General features: G+C 40.4%; 1 protein-coding gene across 1 annotated transcript in view; it reads left to right on the top strand.

Moving 5' to 3' along the window:
- Window positions 1–16332, top strand: part of LOC104953254 (collagen alpha-1(XII) chain-like) — a gene marked incomplete at its 5' end in the record, with an annotated part of 30915 nt that overhangs the window by 7514 nt on the left and 7069 nt on the right. The window contains 7 exons of the mRNA XM_010780172.1: window positions 1773–1912; window positions 2750–2879; window positions 3706–3845; window positions 4431–4560; window positions 8377–8519; window positions 13519–13648; window positions 14145–14291. Of these exons, the coding sequence (XP_010778474.1) occupies window positions 1773–1912; window positions 2750–2879; window positions 3706–3845; window positions 4431–4560; window positions 8377–8519; window positions 13519–13648; window positions 14145–14291 (960 nt within the window). The remainder of the gene's footprint in view (window positions 1–1772; window positions 1913–2749; window positions 2880–3705; window positions 3846–4430; window positions 4561–8376; window positions 8520–13518; window positions 13649–14144; window positions 14292–16332) is intronic.

Here is a 16332-nt window from a genome sequence, read left to right as displayed (position 1 = left end):
GCAGTGTCTNCTACTTTAAAGAGTCCTCTCCTGCTGATGTTCAGGTGTATATCAGTATGTAGTGTCTCTACTTTAAAGAGTCCTCTCCTGCTGATGTCCAGGTGTATATCAGTATGTAGTGTCTCTACTTTAAAGAGTCCTCTCCTGCTGATGTTCAGGTGTATATCAGTATGTAGTGTCTCTACTTTAAAGAGTCCTCTCCTGCTGATGTTCAGGTGTATATCAGTATGTAGTGTCTCTACTTTAAAGAGTCCTCTCCTGCTGATGTTCAGGTGTATATCAGTATGTAGTGTCTCTACTTTAAAGAGTCCTCTCCTGCTGATGTTCAGGTGTATATCAGTATGTAGTGTCTCTACTTTAAAGAGTCCTCTCCTGCTGATGTTCAGGTGTATATCAGTATGTAGTGTCTCTACTTTAAAGAGTCCTCTCCTGCTGATGTTCAGGTGTATATCAGTATGTAGTGTCTCTACTTTAAAGAGTCCTCTCCTGCTGATGTCCAGGTGTATATCAGTATGTAGTGTCTCTATGCATGGCCATGTGTTTGCCTTTGTAAAAACGTGTCTGATGTATTTCTAACAGAATAGCTGGTAGTTATAAATCTTTTAACTTGTGGTTGTTGCAGTTTTTCTTGACTCCTCAGTTTTTTTATCGATCTCTGCAGGACACAGCGTTTCCTACAATAACATGCCTTTTGAGGAACGTTTTTATTCAGAGTACTTAAAAGACCACAGGCCGCCTCAAACAGGAAGTCCATCGAGAAGCAGCCAGTGAATGTGAAGCGTGTATTTAATTTCCTGAAACATGCAAAAAAGTTGGAGGGTGAGAATACAGACGTTGTTTATTTGGAAATTCGTGGCTCACAAAAGAACGTAATGAGAGCCAGAGAGATTCCTGATCCATCTGGACCCTCCTCATGTGGTGAACCCACCCATCTGGTGCACCCTGCAGGATGAAACTAAAGCTTTAAGCATAATTTGCAGCAGTTTTTCTTCCCATGGAGAAATTCCTTTAAGTGTGAATTCCTTTTAATTAGGATGTTTTTGGCTCCGAGAGTTTCGGACACTCCTCTGTGATTGGCCAGTATCTGAGACATCTGGACAGGATGATGAGGGGAAACCCGCCCACACGGGGCACCCTGCAGATTAAAGCTGACGGAGAAAATTCACTCACTTCAGATCCGCAATGCTGCTTCCCTTGATATCTTCAAGTCTTTATTCAAAACTCACCTGTTCACCACGGCCTTTGACCCCTAACCCATCGCAGCCTACTGCTATTTATCACATTTTTACTTTATTATTTGCCCCTCTTGTTTGTTTGTTTGTTTGTTTGTTTGTTCACCATGTAAATCAGAAACGGGTTTATCACCAGATAGGTTGACACGTGAGGAATTTGACTTGATGTCATGGTGCATACATAAAAGTTAAACAAAAATAAAAAGACAGATAGAGAACTATTTTAAGAAAACTATAAAAACATTAAAAAATATTTTAAAAATATAGTAAAATATAGCAGTATTTAAATAGAAATAGAAAGGAACCAAATATGGAATTAAATTCGGACAGGGATTATTTGCAGCAGTTTGTGTTCCAATGGAGAAATTCCTTTAAGCGTGAATTAGTTTGAATGAGGATGTTTTTGGCTCAGAGAGTTTCATACACTCCTCTGTGATTGATAAGACTCTGAGACATCTGGACAGGATGATGAGGGGAAACCCGCCCACACGGGGTAAAGCTAACGGAGAGGATTAACTGTAATGCGTTTTTTATATCCAGAGCCTCTGGGAGGAGTGAAGAACCTGCAGGTGAGCGACCCGACCACCAACTCTCTGAGGGTCCGCTGGGAGCCGGCGGAGGGCGACGTGAGGCAGTATCAGATCATCTACGTCCCCACAGGGGGGGGAGCGGAGAGCATGGTGCGTTTCATTATCAATGCTCACTACATTTCATATCATATCTATCCATCTATCAGTTTTCTATCAGTTGCTTTCACAAGAGGATGGAACGACCAGAGAGTTCACACACCTGGTGATAGCTACAATTTAAAAATGTTTTACTGTTTTGAAAGACTAGCTATTGCTGCAACATAAATCCATTGGGTCCATCTTAAACTGACATAATTTGTGCTTTTTATTTCCTTTCTTTGTCCAAGTAGTTTCTACAGAACACACAATATTTTTTCATTTAATGACGTTATACATTTCTTTAATTGTCTCAGTTATTAGTTTACTATTTTACTAGTTACTAAAACAACATTATTGTAGCTTACTAGAACCTCATTAATAGATCCATTTAGTGGATGTTCTCAAGCTTTCTAATGAACCTGAACGTGCAGGTCTCCCTTGAAAAATAGATCAATGATCTCAACGGGAACTGGTTAAATAAAGGCTTGAACCTCAGGATCTTTCTCAATATGGAAAGAACATTTGAAAGTGATGATAATAATCAATACTTCATTCATAGTTTTGGGAATAGCTTCTATAAGAGAATGAGATACACCTGGTGAAACTACTTTTGTATTAGTTTTTAGTATTGTTTCATTGTAGTTTTAAAGGATTAGGAACTTCTGCTACAGAAAACCAGTAGATCCGCACACAACTGGATCAACTAGCAGAGAGCATGGTCGGTGTTATAATGATCTCTTCATTAAAGAAGGGATATATCAAATAGGGAAGTCAATTGTCAGACGGTGTTAAAAGTAGATTTTTCCAACATTTCCCAACTTTCACAAATGTGTTTTTTGTCCTCTTCAGACTCCGGTATCCGGCATGTCGACCAACACGGTGCTGAGAGACCTGAAGCCCGACACCGATTACAAAGTGACCCTGGTGCCCATCTACGCCGACATGGAGGGGAAACGAGACTCAGAGAACGGGAAGACAAGTGAGTGTTTTATTTTATATAAATATTTGTCATTTATTTAAAGAAATTGAACATTTTATTTAAATTCTGATGTTTATATAAATAGTTGTATTTTATTTGATCTTATCTTTTTACTGCTTCAACTTTTCTGTTTATTTTAATATATTTATTACATTTTTTAAATTTTAATTATTAGATTTTATTTAGATTTTATTCTTGCATATTATTACTTCCACCTCGGTTCATTTTTACAATATATCTATCTATATTTTTTTCATTTAATTTTAAAATAGAGCAACTCATTAAACACAATTTCCCCCAGGATAAATAATTTATTCTGATTTCTTTGTTTATTAATTGTGGTAGAAAAATGCAACATCCTTGCCTTAAAGGTCTCCTATCATGGAAAATGCACTTTTTGATGTCTCTTATACATATATGTCCCCGGCGTGTCAGAAAACAAACCCCTCTCTTTTCCTCCGTACCCAAATCTCTTAAAACGGGGGTTCAACGGAGCTGATCCAGATTTGCTGCGGTCATGACGTAATATCGGAAATGTGGGCTACCTTTTTATATATCTGAGACCTATAATATATGCCTGAAAATAGTAAAATAGGAGACCTTTAATAAAGTGCATATGAGATAATCTGGTGTAATTACAGAACAAGGAAGTTTATTTAACCAATGAAAAATATCTTGAAAATAAGCAGATGTCACCTTCCTGTGATTGACGCTTGCTTGCAGGCTCCATCTGTTGCTGATGTGACGAGGTCAAACGGAGAGTAATTTGTTAGCGGCTGTAACTCAAACAGGAAGTTGACGGATGTTTCTCTGTGTGTGTTGACAGAGGCTCTGGGCGGGGTGAAGAGTCTGCAGGTCTCTGATCCCACCACCAGTTCTCTGAAGGTCCGCTGGGAGCCGGCGGAGGGAAACGTCCGGCAGTATCGCATCTTCTACGTCCCTTCATCCGGAGGAGCCGAGGACATGGTGAGACATCAGGACCACTTCCTGTTCTATAAACACAGGAAGTTGAACTTGCAGATTTAAGAGACGATAGAAGGTATACTTTTATGGATACGAGTTTGGGAAAATTCCTTCGCCACAGCAGCATGGAGTTTAGACAAGCATTGCACTTAAAATATATACGTATCAACAGTGAAATATGTATACCTAGAGTATCCCTTATTGAATATACAATATTAATATACAGATTAAGAAATGTAATTGAAGTGTGGAAATACAGTAAGTGTCAGTAATTGATTTTGACATAGACTGGCAGTAAGACTTACGTCACAATCAACAACCAAACCCTATTAATCTTTGCAATTCAGCATGAATATCTGAATTATACTAAAACACAGTTGTCAATATTGTGATTTACATTATTTAAAAGAAAAACCAAATTAACCCCAGGATGAAAAAATAATAACGTATTGTTATCCGATTCAGATCAATTCTACCTTCGGTAATCCGAGCATGCTGAATTTTCATTAAACTCCCAGAAATCACATCCGAGATAATGTGGATTGTTCATATATGTGTGTGTGTGTGTGTGTGTGTGTGTGTGAGCAGGAGCAGGTCACAGGCGGTACCACCAACACCTTCCTGAAGAACCTGTTGTCGGACACTCCCTACACCGTGACCGTCGTCCCTGTTTACCCCGAGGGGGAGGGAATCCGCCAGTCTGATGACGGGAAAACACGTAAGTCTTCAAACTTTCCGAACTGTTTTCCATTATTTTAAGCATCTTTGAGCATTAGGAAAAGTGCTATACAAATCCCAGGTAGTATTATTAGTATTATTATTATTATTATTATTTGTATGATAATCGGAGCCAGTGTGAACATGTAGATGGAAAAGAAAAGGGGCCCCAGGATGGAGCCTTGAGGAACTCCGGGTTGGTTTCTGTTCTGAATTTGTATCTTCATGGTTTACAGTATTTATTGTGAGTCACTTTAGAGAAAAAATGTAATGACTTAAATGTAATGTACTGTATGTGATTAAACCCTGCAGCTGAAGACCCTGGTGCAAACCTTTATGACAGTTATGAATAATTAGGGATGAAAGACTCTCAAAAAATAGACAAAAGAAAAATCTGGGGCGCCTTTTTTTAATTAGAAGTTTATATTTCTGCAGTAAAGATGTCAGGAGAGAAACTCACTCTTCTTTTAAAAGGAAATCTAAAACGTGTTAAAGGAATAAAGTCATGTAACACATGGATGGCCTGATCAGAAGAAAAAAAGCATCTGCTTTTAGAAATTCAACTCTCAGAAAATATAAAACTTTATTCATTCCTCATCTTTGGACTGTTTTCTCTCGCTAAAGAGAAACATGAAATAAAAACAGGACATAAAAAACACATTTCTCTTGCTGGTACAAATATGTTTTCAAATGCAGCTTATTCCTATTTATTTAGTCTCAGGCCCCGTCAGGTTTTCATTTATTCTTTCTTTTCCTCCTTATTATGAAATACTGTGAAACCACTTTCTGGCAATTTACAAATATTCTAGCTTGCCGTCCTTTTCTGCAGTTTCAATTATCAGGACTTTATTTTTTCTATTGTGGTAAAGCGCAAGATAAAAACTCTATAAACCAAATTAAACTCCTTCAACACTTTAGGGCTGTTTTCGACTTAATTAACGCACTATAAACAGACTTAGTGGGAAGACATCTGCTGCTGTAAATGTGTAAACGTCTAGAAAATGATACTTCTTCATTGGTAATGATATTTAAAAAGCATATTTGTACTGTAGACTTGGGATATAGTGGACACTGGATAGTGGAGGTACAAAACGAGGTCAACATGCTTATTTTTGATTGTTGGCTCTTGTTGTTTTTTTTAAATGGTGTTGGACTTCTTGGAGTTTCCCTTTTAACCACCTCCCTCCTGCAGTGAGGAAAAGGTCAGATGTCACTTTTTACTGAGCAGCTGCCAGCATCAGGACTGAAGAGAAACAGAGCAGTCACTCCCTTGCTAAAATAAATGTCAATGCACTAAAGCATCCACGATAACCGTTGAGTGTTTTCCTGAAGTGAACCTGAGTCTGCTGCTCCTGGCCAGAGTTCACTCGTCGTTTTTTAACGTTGTTTTTCAGCAAAGTCTGACAGCAGAAACATCTTTATAGACAAACAGTCTATCCCAGGTGATCCCTGAGTGGAAAAAACTACTGTAGAAAGAGCCAAACCTCCTAAATCAGGAAGGGAGGATGGAACAAAAGAGAAGCTGCTCAGTGATTGATAGCAGAACTTCCAGCAGAGATAATGTGGAACGTTTCAGCTCCTGTTGGAAAGTCTGCATGGAGGAATATTTGGTGTTTTGAAGAGTCTCCTGGGTGGTTTGATGTCCCGCTCTGATGGTTTTCTTTTTGGCCAGACAGCCTGCCATGCCCAGTCAGCAGAAATGCATCCTGGGGTTTTATTTAATTGGGAAGCTGTGAGGGAAACACGACTCCAGCATGCAAACACAAGCCTGAATGCTTCTCTTCTTGTGGGGATCATTCAGAGGCTTTATTGACTACATGTATTGTAATTGAATGCCTTTTGTTTTATACAAGTCGGTTTTGTAGACAATTCAAATTTTTGAGGTTATGATTGCGACATATTTGAGGGCGAGAACTGCAGGGGAAAAAAATGCATTTGCCCACAATAGCCAGATCTGGCTTCCAATGTAAGATCATGAATGTTACTGTTAAACTGTACAATCAGTTTTTGGTGCGTTAAACCCCTAAAGTTATGGATGTATTATTCTAAATGGTTTGGGTTGAAGTATGTTCCCCATGGCTTGGGTTAGGGTATATTTTTGTCTAGTTCGCATTAAAGCAGTCTAAATATGTGGACCTGTCGTTGAGTTGCAGCCCATTATAGGGTAAGATACAGGTTTAGAGGTTGTGTGTAATAGTAGGAACTTTACGGCATCTCTCAGTTTGTGTTGGCCCTAGAGGAAACAGGCTACAAGGAAAAGTAATACTACAAAGTAGATTGGATATTACATCTTTTCCCATGTCACTTTTCACATGTATTTAAGATGAAGTTTAAAGAGCAGATGTTCTGATCTTGGATTCCTCCTGGTGAAAGCTCTTGAAGTTCGAAAACCACAACGACTATAGATGTGTAGTGCCTCATTTAGCCTCTTGGCGACTTTGTTATTGGAGCATTAGTCACTAAACCATTCTTTATTCTCCAAAGGTTTTAGGCTAGATTCTCTCAATCAGGATGGTCTTCTTGCTATAGTTCAAATATGAACCAATGTTGTCAAGAAACCAATGCTGCGTTAAATGGGTCTGAAGGCCAACTCCACGCTTAGCAAATGAGTGTTTTTGATTCCTCCAGAGTGGCAGGAAGGTCAGTCTGAACTTGATAAGGTCACATGTTACGTCTGCGTGTTGGCAGGTGAGCTCCCGGTGAGTCAGTCCATCACAGCCTCTGTGTGACGTTAAGGACCTTTTTATTAGCAGTAACTCAGTCCACTGTTACTGTTTCTGTCCCAGGAGGAATTTGTCACATTTTATCTGAACAAAAATCACTGTTCCTGGCCAACACTGTGGAGGAAAATAATTGCTGAATGCTGCTATACAATAAAGAGAATTAAATCAAGATTACATAATCTCTCTGGAGGAAAGAAGGCAATTTTGTGTTTGGATGATAGAAGTCAAACATTTAGACAGACTCTGTCCTCTGTATTTAAAGGTATTAAATGACGACGTGGTGATCCAACATTAGGGGGAAAGTCTTTATTGAGGAGGTGGAGGCTCTGTTGAAATCTACCTACTGCATCTAGTTCTGTTTTATTAGGTAAAGCTCCAAATACCAGGGGGATATGCACATCTGGTTTGGTTTAACAGGCAAGCTAAGGGCTTTTGCATAAACCCAGAACTGTGCTACTTCTCTCTACACGTCCTCCACATAGACACACTCATAGGCTGCACTCAGCAGCGCGTCCAGACTGACTGTGATGCATTGCATCCATTTAGACCATTTATTCCTTCATTAAATGCCTTTTTTTCTTGATGGACGCCAGAGGTTTTGGAAGGTTATTCCAATAGAGAACTAAGTAGAAGACGGAATCAGATTTATTTCTTTAATAAGGCTCACCGAGGTTCTGACCTTTGAGGAATTTTGTTTTTGCGTTTACATTACTGTGAACCTGTCTCTCAATAAGCCGAGCGATTGTAAGAGTCTTTCATAGACTTTGAAGAAGCCAAACGTTTCTAAAATGCATCATACAGAGAGGCTGTTTTGTTTTTACCAGCCGAAATTTCAAATTGCAGCTTCTTAAAAATGCAAAACATAAACCGACTAATCCTCTTTGCATTCCCTACATTTCTGTTTAGCTCTGAACGTTCCAACCGGGACATTTTCAGGAACTTGTTTGTAAATCCATCAACCTTAGCTGTCGCTTTCCGGCTCCTAAAGTGGATATAACTTGGAACAAACCCTTTGTTTGTATGTTTGGTTGCTAAGTGAAGAGAGTCCTCCTTCCTCATTCCACTTTCTCATAACCTTTGTGACCCCTTTGCAGTTCCACGTACGCCACCCAGGAACATCCAGGTGTACAACCCCACCGCAAACAGCCTGAACGTGCGCTGGGAGGCGGCTTCAGGCCAGGTGCAGCAGTACAAGGTGGCGTACAGATCCCTGACCGGATCCAGAGCCCCCGAGTCGGTGAGTTACTCTCTCTCTCTCTGCGGGCTGTACAAAACACAGACCGTCGTTAGTGGAGGACATGCTTAAGAGGAACTGATACATGATTCATGGGCAAAGTTTGTCTTTTGTTATATTTAATAAAGTGTCAGGATGTTGGGGTAAGGCAGGACCCAAATGCAGTAACAAGACAAAATGTCTAGTGCTTATAACAAAAAGCCGATGACAAAGAAAAACAAGGAACAATTTAAGATTGAGACCTATTTGAGGGTCAGTACTCCGGTAAGACAAATACAACTGCCCACAGATCAACGTCAACTCATGGATGTTACCGTGGAAACTGTCCAATCTGTCATATCTGTGAACAGTTGATGTCTTTCAAACCCTTCAAGTTGTGGATATATTCATAGGCGGAGTTTGACATTTGCGCTTGGGGGGGCAAACCTTTTTTACGGACAACTATTGCGTGGGGTGCTACGGATACAGTAGCAATAAAGCCAGCGCTCACCGCACTGAGTATGACTTTTCCACATACGAACACAACTCGTCCCGTCATGCACGCCTCATGCCCGCCGTACACACACACTCATAGGGAAGGGGCGGTCTCTCCCCCCAACAACAGTGCATTACATAACTGTACAACTTATCAAAACTGTGCGCATCTTATACTTATTTGATAACTATATCCCTTGGTTACTTGAACACGCTACAATATTATTAACCAGTGTCCTACCTTATTAAAATATTGATATACGAAATATTTATATTGGAACAGTTTTCGACGTAGTTCGATTCCCCCCCTGCCTGCGCCCCCCCCCCCTCCGCAAAATCTGCCTATGGATATATTCCTCTAAATGTCAAATAAAAGAGCCCCGGGGTCGGTGAGTTGCTCTCTCTCTGCAGGCTGTAAAAACACAGACTCTCATTGGCGTCCCAGAATCCGCCTGACGTGGGAGGAAGAGGTGCTTTCCCCTGAGATGACCGTCTCTGCTCTCAAAGGATTACAGCCATAAATACAAAGACCAATAACTGACAAGCTTTTATTTAAAAATCTGCGAGTGAGATAAGATTTATTTTTTGATTGCAAACTCTTAAAGGGTCGACCCTCGCTGGTTGTGATGTGGATCCAGGAAATTGTTGAGATAAGATGATTTTAATGGGGATTATAATGAAGTGGAATGATCTCATCCCACAAGCAGCTCTTGTCCTGCTTGTTCTGAGATAAAGGAGATTTCATGACGGATAAAGTGATGACTAATGGTTATTATCAGATCATCTCACGATTAATTTTCCTTTTGTTCTTTCAATAAATTGTTAATTTAGTTCTAAAAAGGCCTAATACTTTTAAAAAGTGTGCCTTGTAACGTGGGATCTGACTTTGTCTCAGGCTCGTTGGTTTTTCTTGACTTTCTTCTTCACTTGAGACTCTCTAGCCGTCGGGACCTGTTCACCCTCTTGCACTGAGAATCTGTGGTGCCATAACTTTGCATTGAATTGAGAATCTAGTCTTGACTTTGGACTTGTAAGCCAAGGCTATGTTCTTGACTCTAGATTCTATACTCTTCTTTTCTTGGAACCTGTTGGCCTTTACTTTCTTCTTCACTCAAGACTCTCTCGTCGTCGGACTTGGGACCTGTTCACCATGACATTGTTCTTGTGTAGTGTGGACTTGTTAGCCTTGAGTTTGTTTTTGACTTCAGAGTCTGTAGTCTTGACTTGGGACTTGTTGGCTTAGACTTTCTTCTTCACTTAAGACTCTCTAGTCTTCGGACTTGGGACCTGTTCACGTTCTTGCACTGAGAATCTGTAGTGTTGATTCGAGACGTGTTAGTCATGACTTTGCATTTAATTGAGAGTCTTGACTTTGGACTTGTTAGCTTAGGCTATGTTCTTGACCTAAGACTCTATAGTCTTGTTTTCTTGGGACCTGTTTGCTTTGACCTAAAACTCTGTAGTCTTGACTTGTTGGCTGGATTTAATTCTTGACTTGGGACATGTTTGCCTTGACTTTATTCTCTTCTTCAGATGATATAGTCTTAACTGGGTCTTTGTCTTAGGGCTTGTTGGTCTTATCTTAATAAACGTACGACTTGACGTTATACTTGTAGTCCTTGACCTGGTTCTTGAGGTTCGCTTGTCATGACTTGGTTCCTAATGTGGCTCTTGATTTGGGTCTTGACTTGTGACCTACTTGACTTCAGACTTGTAGCTCTTGGATTTTCCCACCTCTGGATACTTTTTGTACAGCTAGTTTCCATTAAACTGTGTCCCTGAACTCGGGTTGCATGTATTCAGTTGTTGGAAAAGTTATAATAAAGTTGAATCCATCTGTTCTCCACATCTGATCAAACAGTGAGAAATGGTTCTGTATATTCTAAGCTTGTAAATGTTGGCTATATTTCTATTTTTATGTTTCATCAAGTTGATGTTGCACAGATGTTAGAGCAGCAGTTATTACAGCGATGCTGGTAAATATGGAAATCATGACTTGTCAGCTTTTTCCCTCCATCAGCACTGATTTCACGCAGCAGTGCATAATCTGGAGTCAAAAGAGGGTTTTATTACAACAGGAAGAGTCTGAGCTCTGGGGAAAAGTTTGAAAACAATGCATGACGTTCACATCTGTGACTTTCATCAGAGGAAGCTTCTTTGGTTGGAGATGTTGGAGCCATAAGGCTGTAATCTAATTTGGTGATGATTAGCATCTGTTTGACGACGCGGTGAAGCTAATATTACAGTATATCATCTGCATGGTCAACACAGAGAGTTGTTTATTGTTCCCCTGTCCTCACCGCTTCCTCTATCTATTTTCACTTCTGTTCTGTTTTATTTTAATTAACTTTGATGCTGTTTTGGTCTGGTTGGTTTGGCAGAGACACAGATATGAGCTCAGGAAAGATGTCCGATGATAATTCAGTCTAATTGAGCCTCATTTCACACAACAGATGTCAAATATGCCGTGTTCAAACAGAGGAATTCATAATCTGTAGATAGTATGAGGAGATAGGGCTACTTTAAAAGAGAAAATCCATGCTTGGTTGCATTGCATGAGTTCCACCTGAGTAGAAATAGCCCAAAACATTTCCACGGTTCAGCACAATACGGCCAAAACCATGTGGAAGCTCTTAGATGCACCACATGTGATAGTAGACCATGTAATTCCAACAACATGGGCATCAAGTCTCAACTCTCCTGGTTTCAGGCTTTGTTCCAGATGTTGGCTGCAGGGATTTGTTCCCATCAGACACAACAACTTCAGTGAGGTCTAACAGCGACGTGAGGCGTTAAGGCCTGGCCATTAGTAGGAGTTTCAGCTAGTCCCAAAGATATGGAATGGGGTTTAGATCAAGTTTTACAACACAAGCCATTTCTTTATTGAGCTGGTTTTGTGTTTGCGTCACTGGAGACACATTAGACCTACAATTAGTACCCAAAGTTAGTTTAAGCAAACTGATTTTTAAGTAAGTAGAGGGTGGACAACGTATTCTAGAAGCTATCCATCAGTTATTTTTAATTGGCCAACATCACAGCCCAACTTGGAGCTTTTTAGACAAAGTGTACTCTCAAGTATCGTCTCAGTGGATCCTTCAAGTCCACTTGTTAACACAGTAAACTTGACCCCTTTTAAAAACTCATTATTACTCATAAAAACTGGGATTCTTCGGCTCCATTACCTCAGTCAGGGAGCTACATCTCAGCAGCTCTGCCTTCAGGAAATTACTACACATCCAATCAAACACAATTCATCTTGTTCAGAAGCCAATGGACTTATGCGTGGAGGGATTTGAACCGCGGCCAGCAGCAGTTTATGAGCTACCAGTTGTGGTATCTCAACCACATCATCACTGAGCATCATCATGAGAACATCATCATCGCTCCGAAAACCCTTTGAGATATTTTCTATAACCAAAACAAAAGCTCCAAATGAGGGTGGCCTCGAGTTCAACCACCAGATATATTTCCCATGATGTAACCTCGCATTTTCAGTAACAGGGGATAAATGCCGTGATAATCCCCGGGACAAGAGACGGTCCTTGTTGTCAGAAAACTCGTGTCTGAACCCGCTCTCCAGCCGCTTCCTCGCAGACTCTGTTTATCCGTCAGTCCACTCACTGAATGAACGATTTGTTTTGCGTTTAACCTCCCGGGCCTTTGTTAGTGTTTCAGGAATACTCTGGCAGCGGGATGCATGTTTGTGGGATGAGCAGTGAGGTCATTATGTACACGATCACTGCCAGATCGCTATGTAATGCATGTCAGGCGCTGTTGAGATGTGACAGAATACAAGGATAGCAACTTTTCCATAATGTTTGGGATCCACAGTTAGCCAGAAGAGTTCTCTGAGACACCTCTCCACAAGCAGTATCTTCTCCAAATATATTGGGTTGTGTCTTCTCCAATGCAAAACCGTTCCACCAAATTCAATGAAAATTGGGCCTGTCGTTTTTCCAAACACTGCAAAAATGCATCTCACAAAAGAACAAACCAGCAAATTGAACTGAAAACAAATCAGATTGAATTTTCTGGGAAGTCAAACACAGACTATCCATGACTGGGGAATGTTTTACAGAAGTTGTGGGAGCTTTATTGAAGACAGACGATATAATATCAAAAACAAAACCTAGTTAGTGGAGGTGACTATCACATCTAAAACATTCATAAGTGAAAATCCTTATTTCTCTCTATGTTGTCCAGATTTCTGAGCAATAAACACTGGAGAAACATTTAGTACCGAAAGTAATGAATAAATAAGGAAAGTGTAGACAACAAAAGTCAGAAGTTAAAATACTTATTGTCCAGATTGTTTTTACTTTATTTAAACATTAGAGCTTGATTTGAACATTTTAGAAAGATTGTTCTAATCAAAGTTCTGAATACCTTCTCAATGGATCTTTCAAGTTGACTTAAAAACCCATTACCCATAAAACCTCCATCGTCTGAGGCTTACACCAACCAGGGAGCTCCATCTCAGCCCTATGTCTGGATATTTCTTTGACCCTTGGGTTTCTTCTCCTCTAAGGTCCTGGTTCCTGGAGGTGTGACCAACGCCTTCCTGGATAACCTGATCCCAGACACTCCTTACTCTGTCAACGTCTCCGCTCTGTACGCTGACGGAGAGGGATCTCCAATCAGAGGCAACGGCAAAACACGTGAGTACAATCTGACTCATGCTGATTATTGTTAACATCCACACTGAGTCATATGCATGTTTACGTAAGAGTCAATCCTTTAAAAGTCACCTATTATGCAACATCCATTTCTTCATGTCTCTTCTACATCAACATGTGTCCCCTCTTCTCCATGTCTCTTCTACATCAACATGTGTCCCCTCTTCTTCATGTCTCTTCTACATCAACGTGTGTCCCCTCTTCTTCTCCATGTCTCTTCTACATCAACATGTGTCCCCTCTTCTTCATGTCTCTTCTACATCAACATGTGTCCCCTCTTCTTCATGTCTCTTCTACATCAACATGTGTCCCCTCTGTGGAAAGAGATTCTGAAAGTTTCAGGAACAAAAGATTCTCTCACTTTTTGTCCTGATCCATTTCTATAAAAACCTGCAGCACTTTGGGCTGCTTTGTGCATGAAATATATATATATATATATATATACAAATAAAGTGTATTATGATTATTGCTGCTGCAGTGCCTCGAGGCGGTCCCAGGAACATGCGAGTTTATGACGCCACCACCAGCACTCTGACCATCGGATGGGATCACGCCGAGGGTCCCGTCAGGCAGTACAAGATCTTCTACGCCCCGCTGACCGGAGACCCCATCACCGAGTTTGTGAGTACACTTCAGAAAATCTCAAATAGCAATTGTCTGTGTAACCAAAATTGTCACATGACTTCTCGTCACCACCGCTAAGCTAAAGGTGGCTAATGTTGGAATATAAAGGAACTACAGCACGGCAGAGGTTGGAGAAGTACTTATTGTGCTTGAGTAAAATTAGAAGTACTCAGATCTTGTTCTTGAGTAAAAGACCACTGATCTTAGTACACTGGCACGACATCTAAGGAGGATATTCGGCGTTGTAAGGGTCGGTGGACATCGAATCGCCGACCTGCACTTCAGTTACACTGGCACGTAATCGAAAGGAAATATTCGGGGTTGTAATCGGTGGAAATCGGATCTCGCACCCACCTGCACTTCAGTACACTGACAACGACATCAAGAGAATATCGGGTCGTCACATGTGGAAAATTCGAATCGCTACCACCGGCGACTTCAGTACACCTGCGCACGAGCATCAGGAATATATCGGGTTGTAATCGGTGGAAATCGATCGCCCAGGCGACTGGACTTCAGTTGTTCCCACACCTGCACGACATCAAGGAAATAGCGGGTGAACTCGAAAAATCTCGAATCGAAAGATATATGTGGATTAGGCACTAAGTAGTTTACGGGGTCGTCTGGTGTCGTTTGTGTCGAAAGTAGTTTTGACTTTCTTTGCAGACTGTGGACCAAACACTATTTCCTCAGGATTCTTCAACGCGTCATGCACTACTATACACTGAAAAGAGTGTCAAAGTGAAGGTTCAAAGTTTTAGACCAAAGGTACAAAAATAGTCTCATTAGAGATAGTTTGTCACTTCTTTAGTACAAGCACAGACTTCGTCTTTTCAACGGTCGATCTCCAACGCGAGCTTCTTTCCCTTGTTTGTGTTTCGAGGAGATAATCGGCGTCTCAATTTAGTAGTGTCCGACGTACGAAAAAATTTAAGATTGTTCCGAGAGCCAGTCAAAGTAAAACCCGTACGAAAGTAGCGACGTCAAAGGACTGAGTACCCTCGTTTCGTCCACGATACGATTGTTCTCCTCATCCCCCACCCCTTGTGTCGACCTGGGGTAACGGAGATTGCAGCAAATGCCTGATAATTACTGTGCGTAATACCGGGTTAACACCCACAAACCAAATTGTCCCGGACATTAATCAGAGTGGATTAGAGACTAAATATTTGGGTCTCTCGGTTTCAATAGGACTCTCCACTGAAGTAGCTTATCAAACCGTGCTTCCACAGTAGCATTTCTCACATTAATTCTCAAATAGGTTTCCGTAAATAGGTCTTATTTTTACTAGACCTTTATTAAAAAGAGTACTTTTGACTTTTGCTTCCTCCCTAGATTACCTACTTTAATTTGAAAGTAGGACTACGTAAGAAGAAACACAGGATTTATTCAGACTGAACGACTCATGCAGTAAAGAGTAGAAGTGTTATTTTTTAATTTGTCTGGGCAAAAGTGGACCTCATTAGGTGGTACGAAAATGGACGTCATATGTTTTCAGTAGTTTGATCGACGTGGAAATGTGTCGAAACTCTTGGAAGTACTAGTGAGTAATTCTTTTGTATAGTATATATAATAAGACTTTACCTGGTTAGACGCATACTGATGAAAATGACACGATGACAAGTGATATAGAACTTACTCTTATGAAACAGATTGAAGTGAACTCCTGTAAAACTTACATCCTGAAAATGACATTGTCTCATAGGATGTGAGACCATGAAGATGAAAATGACGTTCTTGTTCTAGACTCATGAAGATGAAAATGAGTCATGTTCTAGACTTCATGAAGATTAAACATGAGTTCATTTGTTCTAGACTCATGAAATGAAAATGATGTTCTAGACTCATGAAGATGAAAATGAGTTCGTCGGTCTAGACTCATGAAGATGAAAATGGTTCGTGGTCTAGACTCATGACAGATTGAAATGAGTTCATGTTCTAGACTCATGAAGATGAAAATGAGTTCATGTGTCTAGACTCATGACAATGAAATGATTTCATGTTCTAGACTCATGAATATGAAAATGAGTTCGTGTTCTAGA

The sequence above is a fragment of the Notothenia coriiceps genome, unplaced genomic scaffold (assembly GCF_000735185.1).
Source record: "Notothenia coriiceps isolate Sejong01 unplaced genomic scaffold, NC01 NC01_scaffold00021396, whole genome shotgun sequence".
In the NCBI taxonomy this organism is placed as follows: Eukaryota; Metazoa; Chordata; class Actinopteri; order Perciformes; family Nototheniidae; genus Notothenia; species Notothenia coriiceps.
This window is presented reverse-complemented; position numbering and strand designations above follow the sequence as displayed.